Source organism: Chaetura pelagica, unplaced genomic scaffold, assembly GCF_000747805.2.
Source record: "Chaetura pelagica isolate M959 unplaced genomic scaffold, ChaPel_1.0 scaffold493, whole genome shotgun sequence".
Taxonomy (NCBI): Eukaryota; Metazoa; Chordata; class Aves; order Apodiformes; family Apodidae; genus Chaetura; species Chaetura pelagica.
The window spans coordinates 404,652-421,064 of record NW_009952696.1 but is presented as its reverse complement, the minus strand read 5'-3'; the positions used below and the strand labels follow the sequence as shown (position 1 = coordinate 421,064).

Genomic DNA, 16,413 nt, shown 5'->3' with positions numbered 1-16,413 from the left:
GTGCAAACAGCCACAGGGGCAACCCGGGCTGCTGCCCGCCCTGCCCAGCGCCCTGCGGTGGCTCCTTGGAGGTGGCTTTGCTGACTTACCACCTCCTGCAGGGAAGCACTAAGGAGCTGTTTTATAGGTTGATCCAGAAGTGGCACGTTGGGTCTGGGTAATGAGAAAACAGGAATTACAAAGCGACGTGGATTAATGGCTGGAAAGGAAAAATACTTGGTACAAGAGAAAATGCCTCCCTTGCAGCGTTCAGGTCGTGCTCCAGTGCCAAAATCTTACCCGAACCAAGCCCTTTGTACCCAGCTCGGTGCTGCATTCCCAGCAGAACCCACAAACGTCTCTTCCGGGGCCCAGCCTGCAGGGCAGCCAAGAGCAGCAGGGCTTGCTGCTGCCACAGGGACCAGGCACCAGCCACCAGCACCCCTGCCACCCCACAGGGATGCCACCAGACACAGATGCCTACCTCACACGGATCTTCATGTCAACAGTCATGCAGTCCTTGTTGCTCCCTTGAGTTGCCCACTTGTCCTGGACCAGCATCACCGCATCTACAGCCACGGGCACGCAGAGGCTCGTGCCCAGCTTGCTGCAGGGGGCAAACACGACTCATGGCTCAGGGCATGTGTCACCACCCACTTCCCAAAGAGCTGGTGACGCCCCCGCCCCAGGCCGTGCCCCAGGGGCTGTGCTGTACCTGGTGGTCTCCAGCAGCAGCTGGGTGCTGAAGCCCACCTCGTGCCCAAAGCCGGGCAGCGCGCGCAGGCGGATCCTGGGAAGGGTGTTGTTCAGGATTTTCGGCCTGGAAGGGTGAAACGAGGCAAAGGCTGTTAAGCTGCACATTTGTACAGGGGGTGCCCTGGCCCCTTGGCTCCCAGCACTGTGGCTGATTGCAGAGGCCTCAGGGTCCTCTCTGCCCTTGGTCAGCAGGGTCCCTACCACCCAGGAGCAGATCGTGGCACCAGGGCACCCTAGCCTGGCAGGCACCTACAGAACCTCCCAACAGCTGAACCCTCGTGTATGAACCTGCCCCAGGATTGGACCTGTGAGTTCAGACAGAAGGCTCCAGACCAGACCCTTCTTTCCCCAGGGTAGCCCAGACACAAAAAGGGCTGGCCAGGGACATTTGTCTCTCACTCACCCTGTGACACCTCCATCATTTCCACCAAGAAGATTGCCAACGAGACCATTTTTACCAAGGATACCATTTTTGCCAATGAGAATATCAAGGACAGCATCAAGTAGGCTGTCAACAAGACCATCTTTGCCAAGAAGACCATCAACAAGACCATCTTTGCCAAGGAGAGCACCCAGGACACCGTCTTTTCCAAGGACACCACCAAGGATACCATCTCTGTCAAGGAGACTGCCAACAGCACCATTTTCACCAAGGAGACCACCAACGATACCATCTGGGCCAAGGAGACTGCCAACAGCACCATTTTCACCAAGGAGACCACCAACGACACCATCTGGGCCAAGGAGACTGCCAACAGCACCATTTTCACCAAGGAGACCACCAACGACACCATCTGGGCCAAGGAGACTGCCAACAGCACCATTTTCACCAAGGAGACCACCAACGATACCATCTGGGCCAAGGAGACTGCCAACAGCACCATTTTCACCAAGGAGACCACCAACGACACCATCTGGGCCAAGGAGGCCACCAACGATACCATCTGGGCCAAGGAGACTGCCAACAGCACCATTTTCACCAAGGAGGCCACCAACGACACCATCTGGGCCAAGGAGGCCACCAACGACACCATGTGGTCCAAGGAGACTGCCAACAGCACCATCTTTGGCAAGGAGGCCACCAAGAAGTTTACCACCAAGGAGACCACGTGGAAGCCTCTGGGAGTCACATCTGGCTTGTGGCACTCTAAAATCTGAAAAAAAGGATGAGAGGTGACTGAGTGATGTGGGCCCAGCACACAAACCTGCTGTGTCTGCCTGGCTCTTCCTTCCCCTCCAACAGAGGGGTGGTGGCACCAGACACTGTGAAGTATCTGCAGTGCCACCTCCAAAGTGCTGAACAAATGCAAATGATCAGCACTGACACTGCTGCTGAGGGGATCTGGACCAGCTTGTGATTTTCTGAGTGTGGTCAAGAGACAGAAAGAGCAGAACTGGTTCAAAACAAATAATAAAAAGATCCCGTCTGTTTCATCCACTCACCATCTACATCAGCTTTGTCATCCAAGAACGTGATTCCACGTCCCTGGGAAAGGCCCAGCTGGCTGCAGAGGAGGAAAACAGCCCAGAACGCAGCCATCTTCACTGCTGGTAGCTGTGGAAAGAGATGGGCACCCATGCAAGGCTGGGACAGTGAGAATGGGCCCGTGGAGGGAGGAGAGACAAAGAAGGAGGTAAGAGAAAGAGGGAGGTGAGAGAAAGGAGGAATGTCTGTTGGGGACGACAAAACCAGAGGGGCTTCCTGGGGGACATGGAACTTGAAGTAGCTTTTTTTTAAACAGCCATCATGAACTTTGTTGCCCCAAATCTGTTTATATGGAAACAGCACATCAAAAAGGGTTCAAACGAGCATGAGAGGTCACATTCACCCAAGGTAAAAAATCTCTCTCAGATAACAGAATTATACCAAAACTAATTTGAGTGCTAATTGTTTATGAAAACCATGAACTGCCCTTTCCTCTTCAAGGACTGTGAGTACAATGAGTGTGTCTGTTATCAAGAAACGCATCATGAAACCCCCCCCCACATTTTACTGGTTGGAGCATAATTCAGGCAGGCAGGAGTCACAAGTTCTGTTAAAAAGCCCTAATGCACATTAAGGACCCTCCTTTGGGAAGCATTCAGGTTTGCAGAAGCATAAAAAGCTTTTTGAGGAATGGGTTTGTTCTCACCTGACCAGGCTCTGGAGCAGAAGAATCTCTCCAGTGCTGTCCCTGTCTCTGCAGATGCCCAGCATCAGGTGTCCCCATTTATAGAGCTTTACAGAAAAAAAGAGGCAAGCAATGTTACCCAAGACACCCAGAATAATTGGTGGGGAGCAAAACAAACAATGCCTGGTTTCTGGTGACTTCCACTGCAAATATTTCCCTGGAGATGGCAGGAGTTGGGTAAATCATTGAGCAACGACCCGTAGGTGCGGCAGCCCCGGTGCCAGCGCTCGCCCCTCTGCCTGCTCTGGGACACCAGCCTGGACTGCCAAGATGTGGCCATGGCTGAAAAGCCATGTCCTGATCAAAGACTTTCTTTTAAAACAGAAAATATATATATATATATATTATATATATATATATATATATTAAATAAAATTATATATAATATATATATATATATACATAAAATAAAATGCAAGAGGTGAGGTTTTGACTGGAAAACGTGTCCGAACGCTGCCCCCGCACTGGGTGCCTCTGCAGCTCTCAGTGCTGCAGGTCAGGGCACTGCCCCCTCTCAGTGAACCCCTGCAGGGGGTTCCATGTGCCACATGGAACGGGTGATGAAGGAAGGATGGACCAGGCAGCACATTTCCCAGTGCAAAGAAAGACCATGGAGATAGAACCAGAGCAGGGTGTTCACCATCCAGGCCAGCAGGACATGACCAGTGTTCCCATCCCAACGTGCCTAGGGACAGTGACCTAACTCAACACTCACCAAGCCAGTGGTACCTGTCCAGAGACTCAGGTGGCTCATAATCCGTTTGGTAGTTGAGGAGAAGTAGGTATGGAATTGGAAGGAGTCGTAACACCATGACAAGGGTTACTGATTGGGTGCCATGGCCTTATGGACACCCTGAGCTGACACTCTTTGGAGACACACCACCAGACTGGGAAGAAATGCTGCAGCAGTCTAACTGGCATGGTTTTATCTCCAGGGCCATCCCTCTGCCTCAGGGCACTCCCGGAGGACAGGGGTTGGGATGCATTGTCACAGGGAGATACCCTGGAGAGGGTGATGCCATTGACCACAGCCAGGGAGCCACCAGGCTGGAGCCCATTTCTGGATCATTCCAAAGTCCTTGAGGGATTGTTGGTCCCAGTGTGGGGTTATCAGGAAAGGTGACCTCCCTGCTGCACAACCCCATGCAACAAATCTGCTGCAACCACCTGGTGTCTTCTACCTTCCCATCCCAGCCAGGACCCTGCCTGCTCAGATTTCTGGCCAGGCTTTTTCCATGCTGAAAAGTTGAGTCCCACATGATCCCTCATGGCTCATTTCCTACCAGTTCGTTTGCTGCTACAGGCAGGAGAAAAGGAGCAGAAAGTTCTGCTGAGCCAACATGTCATGGGCACCCACAGCCAAGTTGGCTTTCTCCTTTTCTCCCCCCCTGGGCACAGTCCCCAGCAGACATGGAGCAGCTGTGCCAGAGCAGCTCCTTGGGGCAGCAGAAACAAAACCCTCATGGCCTGAATGTTGTCCCAGTGCAGCTCCCATCCCAACAAGCACCAGAAGGCTGGGGGTGCTGGGGGGAGGGTGGCTGGGCCATGAACTCCTCACAACCCTGATGACCGGGGTGGATGGGCTGATCCCCAGCTCTGAAGAATAACAGCCCAGAAGAATTCTTGCTTGGAGTTAATACTTTCTGCAAACTCGGAAATCAGTATTTCCAGCAGATTAGCCAGCTTTTGTCACACATTAGCTCTGGCCTTAATAAATATCCTAGCTAATGGCCAAAAAAAGGGTGACAAAAGTGCCAAAGTACTTAAGAAGTTGTCACTCTTCTTGCAACCTGATCAGCACAGCACCTTGGGAGCACAAAGCCCTGCTGTCACCCAGAGATCATGACATTTGATAAGGTGGGAGAGGGTGGTACCCAGATGGTATCATGTTATCATCCCTCCTGAATCACTTTACACTTTGAGCAATCACTATAGGAAAGGGAATTACCATGAAGACAGAGCTGATAATGGTCAGTACCAGCAGAGGGGCCCTTTGGCACCATGGGGAATAACTTCTGAGCAATGACCTTTCAGGCATGACTGTTCCTTGGCCTCTCACCAGCTGTGCTGAATGCAGAGGTCTCTTAACAACCAAATATTTTGGATAAACCAAAGCAGATTCCCATAAAGAGGAGGACATCGTGAGGCCCAGGTCTCACAAGGGCAACTTTCAAAGGCCCAAGAACATGAAGCCAAATGACAGAGCGAGGACAGAGCAAGGCAGAAGGGGCTCAGCCAAAGGAGAAGAACGGGACCAAGGTGAACAAACATGGCTTTTATGCTTGGATCACCTGGACACTGGAATGTGAGGGCAGGTGGTGACATCCCCCCATGAAGGGTTAGAGGACTGAAGTCAGCAGGAGGGTGCTGGGCTCTGGCCAGAGGAACCCATTGGCCCTGCTGAAAACAAGAGGGTCCTGCTCAGCTCTCCCAGGAATGACATTGTCCATACACTGCCCTTCTGCCTGAGGAAACATCCTTGTGAGACCCCTGAGCCAGGACAGAGCTTGTTCTGTCCTTCCTCCGGGACCATTAGATGTGAGGGACTGGTATGTTCCCTGCTGCTGGGGGCTTTGGAGCTGCTGGGGTCTGTGTGCAGCTGCACATCCAAGGCTGCACCTCCACCCAGGGCACCAAGCACCAGTTAAGTGGTGCTCCAGCCTGACAAGGTGCTTAAGTGCTTCATGAAAAAATAACCAGGTGCCCCCGAGATTTCCAGTTTCTCAGTTTCTCCCAGCAGGGCTGCACACGGATACTGGGATTCATTTTGTGTTCTTAATTCCCACTCCAACTCTTTGGCTGCTCATTAGTGAACACAAGAACAATAAGGGAAACCTCTTAGAAAAAAGGGTTCATCCCTGGCAAAGTCTGCAGCAAGATGAAGAGCAAAGGCACCATTATCAGCCACCCTCACGGGGAGCTGCTTTAGGGCTGCTTGCTTCATTTTTCAGGACTCCTGACAAGGACAAGCCCTGCAAGTGCTGCAGAGCAGCTGCCTGCTGGCTCTGGCAGGGCACCAACAGGGGAGCCCTCCCAGCCAGGTTTTCCTGGGGACAATTTCTTAAAAACACAACAATCTTTTTCAAAGACAGCCTTAATTCTGCACCAGCCACCTGCCACCAGGAAAAGAATGTTCAAATCATGTTGGCTGGATGTAATCAGGATCGAAGCTGTTTATTGACTCACTAATGACAGGTAATTATCCAGCAACCAGTGAACTACACACATGGGATCAGTATCTGCAATGCAGCCAGTAACCCCTGCTGCCAGGAGCTTCTGAAATATTAAACAACACGTGGTGATGTTGAAATGCCCATCTCCAGCTCATTCTGACAAGTCCTAATCCCTACCCCAGGAGCCAGGGGGTCCCTCCTCGCCCCCCTCCTGCAGGAGCTGTGGGTGCTGCACCCCCAGGGCAGCCCAGGCTGCTGCTGCAGCACAGAGACGTGTGGTTGCTGTGGGAGCTGTGATTTATTCAGGGAGCAGTCCCCCCAAGGAACACAAGCCCTGCTTGGCCATGCCCAGCTGGCTCCACTAAGCACCTGTCAGACCACGAGTCTCATCACAGGGTGATGGGGCCCTTTTATTTCATCTTGTGGAGTGGAACTACTGAAAAGCCCTGGGAATCTGCTCTGCCTGCCCCAGCAAACCTCCCTGGCAGCAGAGGGGCTGTGGCTCCACCAGCCCTGCTGGAAAGGGGCTGCTGCCCAGGGAGATTGTTTCCTCCACCCTGAACCAACCTCATCTCCTCAAACTTAAAGAGCAAAAATCCCCAGCAGGGTTTGGGTCAGCAGGGTTGTATCAGGTTGACCCTCATGTGTTCTTGAAATAGCTGTTAGTAGGAACTATGAAAGTGCCCTGCAGGGACAGCAAAGGCTCCTTCTGAGAAGGTGTCTCCAGCAGCCCAGGGACTGTCACACTGGGGGTGGCACTGGGGACCAGCAGCCACGGAACCTCTGCAGACCAAGGGAGAACTGCAGCTTTTCTGTGGTGGCAAACTGCACCTCCAGGTCACTGTGCTGCAGGGGGAGAGGGAAAAGTTGTCCCCACCAGGACCATGGGACCCACTGACTGCTCCAGCCCTGCAGGACCCCCGGCCAGGCATGTTCCTGGCAGACCCCACTGCCCCCATGGCAGGGTTTGCTGGCTCAGGGTGGGGTGACCACATTAAGCAGCACTCACCTGCAAATCCAGCTGCATGAAAGTGTCACTCGTCACCGGGGGCTCAGCAAAGTGCACTGGAGGGATCCAGCAGTCCCCAGGGGCATCTCTGCTGCATGGAAGCAAAGCAGGGTGCTTTTCCAGAAAGTGCACTCTCTGCACCTTCTGGTTGATGGAGATGGATGGATTGATAGATGGATGTTGATGGGTGGATGGACAGGTAGATGGATGATGGATGGAGGCCAACTTACAAGTCATGTTGGTGAATTTTGCATTCACAAGGTTGAGCACTTCATCCACATCTGGACACAGCTGTGGGGTGAGAGGAAAGCTGTGAGAAAACCTTGCATGGAGGCTTCTGGTGGGAGCAGATCTTTGTGTCTGCCAGACCAGCACAGCTCCCACCCTGAGGCACCAGGACCCTTCACTACTGATTACCCAGACAAGGACCTGCCTCAGCTTCCTCTGCCCTTGGCTGAATTAGGTTATTCTGGGATAAAACTGCCTTAAGCTGAAGGAAGAACAGGGCCAGACCCCACTGCAGGTATCTGACCAAGCCAGACTGGCTCCATGACACACATTGAGAGCTGCCAGTCCACCCTCTGACAAGGCTTTAGGAACTTGTGTGCTCAGGATCAAGGTCAGCTCTGGGTGCCACATCCCTGCTGGCCAGGCTGGGACCAGGGGCTCTGGGCAGGGCCTTGGGGCAGAACACCAGTAACTGCTCAAAATGCTCCCATTACCAGCCTGCCCTTGTGGGGCAAAACTGTGCAGGGAAGAGGAGGAGAAGATCTCTGGGAAACAAGGACAGAGAAGAACCCGACTTACCAAACCTGTCAGCACTTTCTGAAGTGTGCTGTGTAGAAACTTGCTCCTGCCTTTGAGCAGCACACTGGACCAGAGAGACCACACGTCAGCCAGCACAGCCATTGCACACACAGCAATAATTATTTACTAAAGAACAAAAGGTAAGAAAGCCAAGTGCTAAAGGAACCCATCTGGGATGGATCAGAGCAACATATACCTCATGTCTAACAAAAGATGTTTTCTCTCTTTGCAAACCTCTTCTCAAGAATGCCATCTTCTGGCTTGAAACAAAGCTAAAGGTTTCTGTACCTTAAAGGAGCTCTGACATGCCAGGAGTCCAACACCTCACTGAGGACTGATGCAAGGTGAGCACTGCAGGGAACAGCACGGCCTGAGCTGCTCTGGAAAACACTTTTTGTTTTTCTTAGTGAAAAAAAAAAAAAAAGAACTGTGAAAAGTATTTGTGTTCTGTAGAAACCTGCCCCTGAAGAGCACAGTTACCTACCTCTCAGGAGTGACTACCACTGGCAGCTGTGGGGGTGTCCCCAGGGACTGACCTGCTGGGGAGGTTGGTCTGTCCCAGCAGCTCCCAGGTTGGCAGCCAGGGCCACCTCTGTGGTCCCTCCTATGAAGCTGCTCAGAGCAGAGTTTGGTCACAGTGGGACAAAGCCCAGCCCAGCCCCCCGTGCGCTCAGCTCCCCCTCACCTCTTCCCAGCAATGGTCATTTGGACCAACATGGCCATGAGCCCCCAGCCCAGCGCCAGCACCGGGAGACCCTTCACCTCCGTGCGGGACAAACAGGAGCAGGGCTGGGAGAGAGGAGGCCACAGAGCACCCAGGGCAGGTGCCTGTGCCAAATGCACCTGTCACTGACCTCACCATCACCCTCCTTGTTCTTCCACTTCTGGCTTAAACTTTCCACCTGAACCCACTTCTACATTTAGAAATAGGTTTCTCCCTAACAAAGAAGTTCCAAGGTTTGATTTTGAAAATAAATAAATGTTGGCATTGCCAACATCTCTGTGCTTTCCCCTGAGTGGGTTTGGGCAGAGGGTCAGTCCCGACCCCCCAGAAATTCTGGGCTCCCTCAGGATAGCCCTGACAACAGCCCGGCCCCCCAGCCCGGCGGGGCCGACGTGCTTTGTTGCCTTTAAGTTACAGTTGCTGTGTCTGCTGGGCAGCCAGGCGGGAAATCACCGCCTCGGTATCACACTTGTTAGTGGGGAGTGATTCGTTTCTGCCTCCGGGCTGACACTTCCCAACCTTCTGCTTTTATTTTCTCATTCCCAGGCCCAGGCGCGTGGGATGAGGCTGCAGAGCATCACTCACCCCCAGGTGCCTTTGATGCCTTTGACATTGGGGTTTTTTTTGCAGCTTCCTCTGCAGAACGTGGCTCCCCGGAGCAGTGGGCAGTGCTGGGAGACTGGCACAGGACAAGGAGTTTAGCACAAAACCCCCAGGGAGGAGCCTGTGCCAGAGGGTGGGGGGGTCTCTGCAGGCTCCACTGTGCCCTGTAAAACATCATTATTACCATATTGCTGCTCCAACACTCACGGGCACCATCATGACCCTTCATGTGCTGTACGTTTAGGTTAGAAGCAATTTCTGCCACCCCTGAGCCCTGGCAATCCCTGGCAAGTTCTCAGCAGGTGTTTGCTGGGCACCCGTTGCAGTTTTAGACACAGGGCAGCTTTTCAGGTTCCCACCTTAAAGTCCCACAGGTGTCCCAGCCCTGGGGTCCAGCTCAGTGCCCCACGTGGGATGCACAGACCACAACTGAGGGCTGGGAAGTGCTGAGGGCTGGGATGTGCTGAGGGCTGGGAAGTGCTGAGGGTTGGGATGTGCTGAGGGTGCAGGATGGCTTGGGATGTGCAGCATCAAGGGGCAGCTTCCCTGCTGCAGTGCTGCCCTCTTGTCTGCACAGACACTGACAGGGTGGACACTCTCCATGGTCAGTGGATCCAAGACAGATCCTGATGGCAGCTCCAGGGACAGCAGCTCTTCCTGGCCACGCCAGCCAGGCACCAAGGAATAAAAAGTACCAAATCCCAGATATCTTCTGATCTGGTAGGGTTGCTCACAGGGCTCTGGAGGCTGACAGGAGTCTGTGGGCTTCAACAGAAAGAGACAGTGAGCTGGAGACAGTTCCCACATAGCACATCAGGGCTGAGGGCTGTGCTCGGGCTCGAGGCAGGTGAGCAGGGCTCTGGCTGCCCAGCAGAGCTGCACAGCCTGAGTACAGGAATCATCCCCCACAGTTTCTATGTCTCAACACCCCAGAGCAGCCCCATCAGGACATGCCTGCATCCTGCACCACCCACCTGTGGTGGGTACCCAAGAGCTGCACTAATCCTTCCTCAACCACCAGCACCAGAGCTGGTCCTGGTGCCTAAAACCTGCTCTAGAGAAAGGGCTTGGGGTGCCTGATGGAGCAGAGGGCCTGGGCTGGGAGCAGCAGGGGAGCTCATGGCTGTTGGCCATGGCAGAGGCACGAGGTGTGATGAGCCCCTCATGGACAAAGGACATGGCCCCACCAACCTGCTCCAGCTTGGCCTCACATTTCTTGCTGGCACCAGAGAGAAATGACATGAGCTGCTGCATCTCAGTGTGACAGGACCCCTGTGGGGAAGGGGAAGCTGCTGCCACCTCACCCAGCTCCTCTCCAGCAGAGTCCCCAGAGGTTGTCCAACCTTTGCACTGGTCTCCCAGAGAGAGGCAAGAAAAGCCTGTATATAAACCCTGAGCAAGAGAGGGAAAAATGGAAGGAATGAGAGGGCTGGGTAATTACTGTGATATAACCTAATCCCCCAGTGATTCTGACATCTGCCAACACAAATGATTTCACTAAGAAACCTGGAAGCCTGGGTGAGCCCTCGAGCCCCAGGCAGCAGGTCCATGCTCTGGCAACCTGAGCCCAGAGCTCTTGCTCAGAGCCCTGGAAGAGCCCACAGAGACTTGCACATCTAGGCTGAAATAAAAACCTGAGCTGTTTAATTACCTGGTACAGGCAGAAGTGGGGGTGAGGAGAAACCTAGGAGGTGAAATGGAAAACTCTGCTTTTGGAGATACTTGCCTTACTGCAGCTTTTGGGGTTATTTGCTCTTGCTCCCCTAAGGTTCGTGGAGGAGACCAGGGGAGGACATGGGATCTGCTGGTGGAGAACCCACTGGAAATTAGTGTTCTCATTAATGTTCTTACTGGTTTCAGTAGGTTTGAAGTGAGGTGGAGAAGAACCATCACCTGCCCAGAGAACAGGCTCCTCAGACCCATCCCTGTCTGGTGCTACCACTGTGGCTGCCCAAGCCCCAGCCCTGCCTGAGCTGGGTCAGCTCCCACCATCCTCACCCATCCCCTCCCAGGTATCTCACCCAGCAGGAACCAGCTCTGGGAGGTCACCCTGCTGGGATCCTGCAGCACCAAGTAATTTATATCTTCTCTTCAATTCTGTATAAAACATGTCATGAGGTTTAATCTGCCATCCCCTCCCTGCCAGGGACACGCTCGGTGCCTCTCCCTGCCCCCGGACAAGCAGATTTACACCTCACCCAACAGGGCTGCAAGATTTACTGGTAACTCCTGACGGGGAATGGACCTTGCCAGGAAGACACTTTTGTGCTAGTAACTTGATCAGTCATTATGCTCTGACATCTAATTAAGCCTCCACAGGGATCATCAGGTCCAGAACAGCTCTTCAGGAGGAAAAAATCCAGCTCTAAGCACCAGGGTGCCACCTCCTCCAGCAGCTGATCCCCTGCATGGCCATAAATCATGGTAATGCTCCAAGGATAAATCTCTGGTGCTGCTCCAGGAGGAGCTGCTGACCTCACCTGTGCTGGGGCAGGGCCTGCTGGGGGCTCATTTCCATCTGCTGCTCTAAAACACAGCAAAGGCTCATTTCTCAGAGACATTCCTGGGTTGTGTCCATGTTCCTACCAACATCAGATGCCAGGAGGCAGGACTCCCTGCAGGTTACAACCTTCTCAATGGATTTACCTTCCTGAACACATTTCCTGCTTCTGAACGGGCTGCACCCCTCACTGCTACATGTGGAGCTTCATACTTGCTCCTCACAGAGCTCTCTGGGTGCCTTGGTGGAGGACCTGATTTCCCTGGGCATTTCTGTGCTGTGCAGGGAAGCAGCACCACACAGGGAGAGCCAAAGGCTTTGGACGTGTTGAGATGCACCTGGAGCCAGTGCCCCATAACTCACATCACCAGTGCACAGAGGACAATGGTTTCCTCTCCAGGTGCAGGTGTTTCAACAAGTGCTGACACCTTATCTAACTGCCAAGGGACTCAGCCCCAAACGGGCAGTTCAACCCTCTCTGGAAGAGTGGTCAGGCCTCAAGGTTGAACCCACAGGTACCTGGGGGTGGAGGGGAGGTCAGAACATAGAGGAGAGCTGGGTGAGACCATGGACGGATGCACTTACCTGGGGTTTGCTCTGTCCTCCAGGCCAAGAAGAAAGCAGAACATGATGGACCCCAAGCAGAGGAAGCAGAGGGACTGTGACTCCCTGCCACAAATGCTTTCACTGCTTTGAGAGACATGATCAGTGGGGACATCACCCACCACTTTTTCTACCAGTGGCAGTAACTATTGTCAGTGCCTTTTGCTTAGGAACAGGCTAAAGGGAGGAAGGAATTACAGCACGTGGGCCATTCCAGGGGCTGGAGGAGGTGGCTGAAAACCAGATTGATCTTCTGCCTGCTCTAAAACTGACTGAGCCCAACAGAGACACTCCTGTTGGCTTCAGCAGACTCACCCAGATCTGATGCGAGTAGAGGGCATCTGTGATGACTTGCCAAGACCACCTTTGGCACGAGGCATCTCACCCCTTCTGGTCTGAGCTGCCCAGCCAGGAGAGCTGGTGTGGGTCCCTGGGGCTGGAGCAAAGTGCAACTGCAGAGCAAAGAAACAGCTGCTCACTTTCTAACAATGTTTGGTTTCTTGGCACCCTCCACCCAGAGACCAACCTTTGTGCTCTTGAGGAACACCACACCAAAGGTGACCTGCCCCAGCACCTGCTGGTCGGTGCTTCACCCCGCTCAGTCAGCGGCACCAGCTGTACAGGGAAACAATAAAAACAGGATTTAAAACAAATTGTCCACCCAGTGTCCCAGTTTCCAGCCCTCTTTGCCAATTTCTGCCCCGTCAGCCTCGGCTATGAAGATATATAAAGTCAGCACAAATCCTTGGAGTGGCCACAGCAAGACATGGACTCAGCTGGAAGGATGGGAATGCTGGTCCAAAAAGGTAAGGGAGTGTTTGCAGCCTGATAAGCTTGAGAGAAGCTTTGCTTGTACTCACTTTAGTGGGTCTCTGTGAGGGCCAGTTCTCATCAGAAATCCACTTTCTGTAAGGACTGATATAAATATGAGTGTTTTCTGCAGGTTAAACTTTCTGAATTCTTGTTTTCTTAATATTGTAAGAGCACCACAAACACAAACAAGTCCCAAAACTTTCAGCGTGGTGGGTAACGTGTTCATCTTTTGATTTTAGCCTCCTCCACAACTCCAGTTTGCTCCTCAGCTCCTGTTCATTTTCTAGTCCATACCAGCTGGGGCCATTCCCTGCTCCCAGCAGTGGGATTGCTGTGGGCTCTGTGCCTGGGTGGCCGGGGCCCTCACTGTTCTGACCCGGGTCTGCTCCTCTTCCAGGTGCCGGCACAGCCACACTCCGCACCCTCAGCATCCTCCTGAGCCTCCTGGTCCCTGCTCCTGCCACCCGCTCCCCCGACTGCGGGGGCATCCTCACCCCCTCAGGACTGAGCTACTGTAAGTCCAGACCCTGCATCTCCTGCACAGTCAGCAGGGAGGGGAGGCAGTGCCCTCCATCCCCCCCTGAGGAGATACCCAACACTGTCACTAGAAACCTCTGCCATTATCAGCTCACGTTCATCATCCCCTTTCCACAGCCAGGAGCAAGGGGGTTAGGAAGGGATGGACATGTGTCACTGGGATGAGTTTCTGTCTGTCCATCAGACCACAAGCTCCAGAGTGTTTCATAAAATATCTGCCCTATTTCACAGTTGCTGAAGTTTCCAAGCCTCATGCAGAGAGAGTCCTCAGGCAGGACCTGATGGCCCCGGCAGCCCCAGAGACATTTCTTGGCTCCCCAAAGCCCAGCAGGTGAGTCCATGGCTCTGCCTCACCCTGGCTGCCCTGCTGGGCCACCGGCTCCCAGGGCTTTCCCTGGAGCACTTGAGCATCAGCACAAAAAGGGTTTTGCCAGCGAGGACCAAACCCCCCTGGAGCCCAAGGCTGGTGTGTGCCAGGGCCGCTCAGGAACAAGCAGCCCTGGGGCCACCCCAAGTTACCTGTGCAGAGCTCCTGGCTGTTGGGGTTTGCTCATGTGAGAGCAGACAGGGGTTACACCTCAGTCTGGGCTGCTCTCCTGACCCTTCCTTTCTGCTCCAGCAGGAACCAAATCAACTCCGTCAGCGTGGCCGAGCTGTCCCTGTCGCTCGTCCCCCACGCGGGGCTGCGGCTCAGCATCGATGCCGACCTCAGCATCTCCCCCACCCCGTGAGTGCTGGGGACACCTGGCTGGAAGAGAGCGGGTCACACCCAGCACCCACCTGCAGGAGCAGGGGGCTGGTGTGAGCCCCCTGGAACAGCCCCCACAGCTCCAGCCTCCCCCTCTCCTCCCTGGCACAGATCCACCACCACGGTGACGCGACTGTCCATCCTGGCTGACCTCCATGTGGAGATGAACCCTGAAGGGAACCTGGAGCTGGTGACCTCTGCCTGCAGACCCACCCTGGAGGGGTCGCAGAGCATCGAGGAGATAGCAAGGTCAGCCCCACAGCTTTCCTGGATCTGAGTAATGGGGGAGAAGAAGAAACTGATGCACAAGCATTTCTAGGCAGGCAGGTGATAGGACTTAGATCAGCTCCGTGCCCTAGAAGATCACAGAAGTTAACACAAAACTTCATCTTTGTGGGAGGAGCTGTGCCCTGCTTGCAGTGTGGTGCCCCCATTTTAAGAGAGCTTCAGGCTCATGATGGAGGGAAAGCACAATTCTGAATTGTACCCATTGCTTAATAGATAGAAAATAACAGTAACACTGTCTCTGGTGCCCTTTGGGTCAGATAAAAGACCTTCACCTACTCTTGGCTGAGCTGCTTCTGATCTAACTCCTTCTGTTCCGTTGTTTTCACCCAGCAAGTCCTCTGATTCAGACCTGGACAAGGAGATTAACATTGATAAGGTAAAGAAACATCTGTGAAGGTATCAGACAGCAGAGACACAATTGTTCAGTTCTGTAAGAATCAGAGCACTTTAAGTCACCCTGTTGCTTGGCCAAATCTCACCCATGGTCACCCCATGCTGCCCTCCCTGTCACCTGGCTGCTGCAAGGCCAGTTGATGGGGACAGCAGCACCAGAGGAGCTCAGGGGACACCTGATGCTGGCAGACCTGTGTTCCTCTTCCACCTCTTTTCGTTCTTTATTCACTAGATCTGCCTGGAAGTCTCCAAACTGCTGCTCCTGCCCAACGAGCGGCTGATATCCCTGTCGGGTGAGCACTGGGCACTCAGTCTCCTCATGGACCGAGGGCTGTGGGGCCCATTTTGGGCAGGTCAGGAGGTGGGACAGGCAGCAGAACCCAGTGCCAGCGGCTCCTCACTGGAGCAGGGACCCGGTCCCTCCATCCAGCTTTTAGCCTGTTTCTTTACTTGGGAAAACCAGGCATTTCCCAGACTCAACCTGCCATCCCTGCTGCCCTGCTCCTCCTCAGTGTCCCTCTGCTCGGTTTGCAGCCCAGTTCCCCATCACACCAAGCTGCCAGCTCCAGTATTTACCACTGGCTGTGCCCATGTTTTCTGAGCAGGGCATCACCATATCCTTGCAAGTAAGTCCTGGCTCTCCAGCTGCTTCCTCCCAGTGACACGTGCCCCCAGGCCACTGAAGCTCCTTTTCTCCTCACCTGTGTCCCTGCAGACAATTTTCCAGGTGGCAGGGATGGCAATCCCCCTGCCAGTCAGCCCCATGCCCTTCAGCATGCCTGAGCCAGCGAGCTCCAGCCCTTCCCACCTCATCCTGGCTTTCTCTGAACACTTCTACGCCAGCCTCTTCTTTGCCCTGGAAATGTCTGGAACTTTCAACATGACCCTCCTGGTGAGTAGAGCAAGGGAAGAGTAGAAAAATACGTGTTTGGAGGGACAGCCCTGCCCCCTGGATGGCTTGGAGGAGCCACGCACCCTGCAAAGAAATGAGCATGTCTGGGAGATGCAGCCCCTCACGCCCAGGCTCCTAAAAACATTGCTGGTGTAATGATGCATGGAGAATTTGCTCGTGGCACATGCAGGAAGGCTCCTGGGGTGTCCCCACTACCAGGGCTGGGATGGACACAAGCCCCAGAGCATTCCCCGACCCGCACCCACGAGCTGTGCTTTGTCTTTCAGAGCCCTCTGACCACCGCCACCCTGGCAGAGCACATTCCCCAGGTGTGTTGCTGTCGGGCCCCAGGCAGTGCCCGCGGTGCTGCCCCCCCAGCGCCCCGCACTGCCCCCCCCCCCAGATGGGCTCCCTGTT

General features: G+C 54.0%; 1 protein-coding gene across 1 annotated transcript in view; it reads left to right on the top strand.

Moving 5' to 3' along the window:
* The first annotated feature begins 13,109 nt into the window (after positions 1-13,109).
* Positions 13,110-16,413, top strand: part of LOC104385541 (protein TENP-like) — a 7,749-nt gene continuing 4,445 nt past the window's right edge. Inside the window, exons 1-10 of the mRNA XM_009994009.1 lie at positions 13,110-13,131; positions 13,536-13,652; positions 13,907-14,006; positions 14,298-14,402; positions 14,535-14,672; positions 15,042-15,087; positions 15,337-15,397; positions 15,639-15,730; positions 15,820-15,996; positions 16,284-16,325. Coding sequence (XP_009992311.1) covers positions 13,110-13,131; positions 13,536-13,652; positions 13,907-14,006; positions 14,298-14,402; positions 14,535-14,672; positions 15,042-15,087; positions 15,337-15,397; positions 15,639-15,730; positions 15,820-15,996; positions 16,284-16,325 — 900 coding nt within the window. The remainder of the gene's footprint in view (positions 13,132-13,535; positions 13,653-13,906; positions 14,007-14,297; positions 14,403-14,534; positions 14,673-15,041; positions 15,088-15,336; positions 15,398-15,638; positions 15,731-15,819; positions 15,997-16,283; positions 16,326-16,413) is intronic.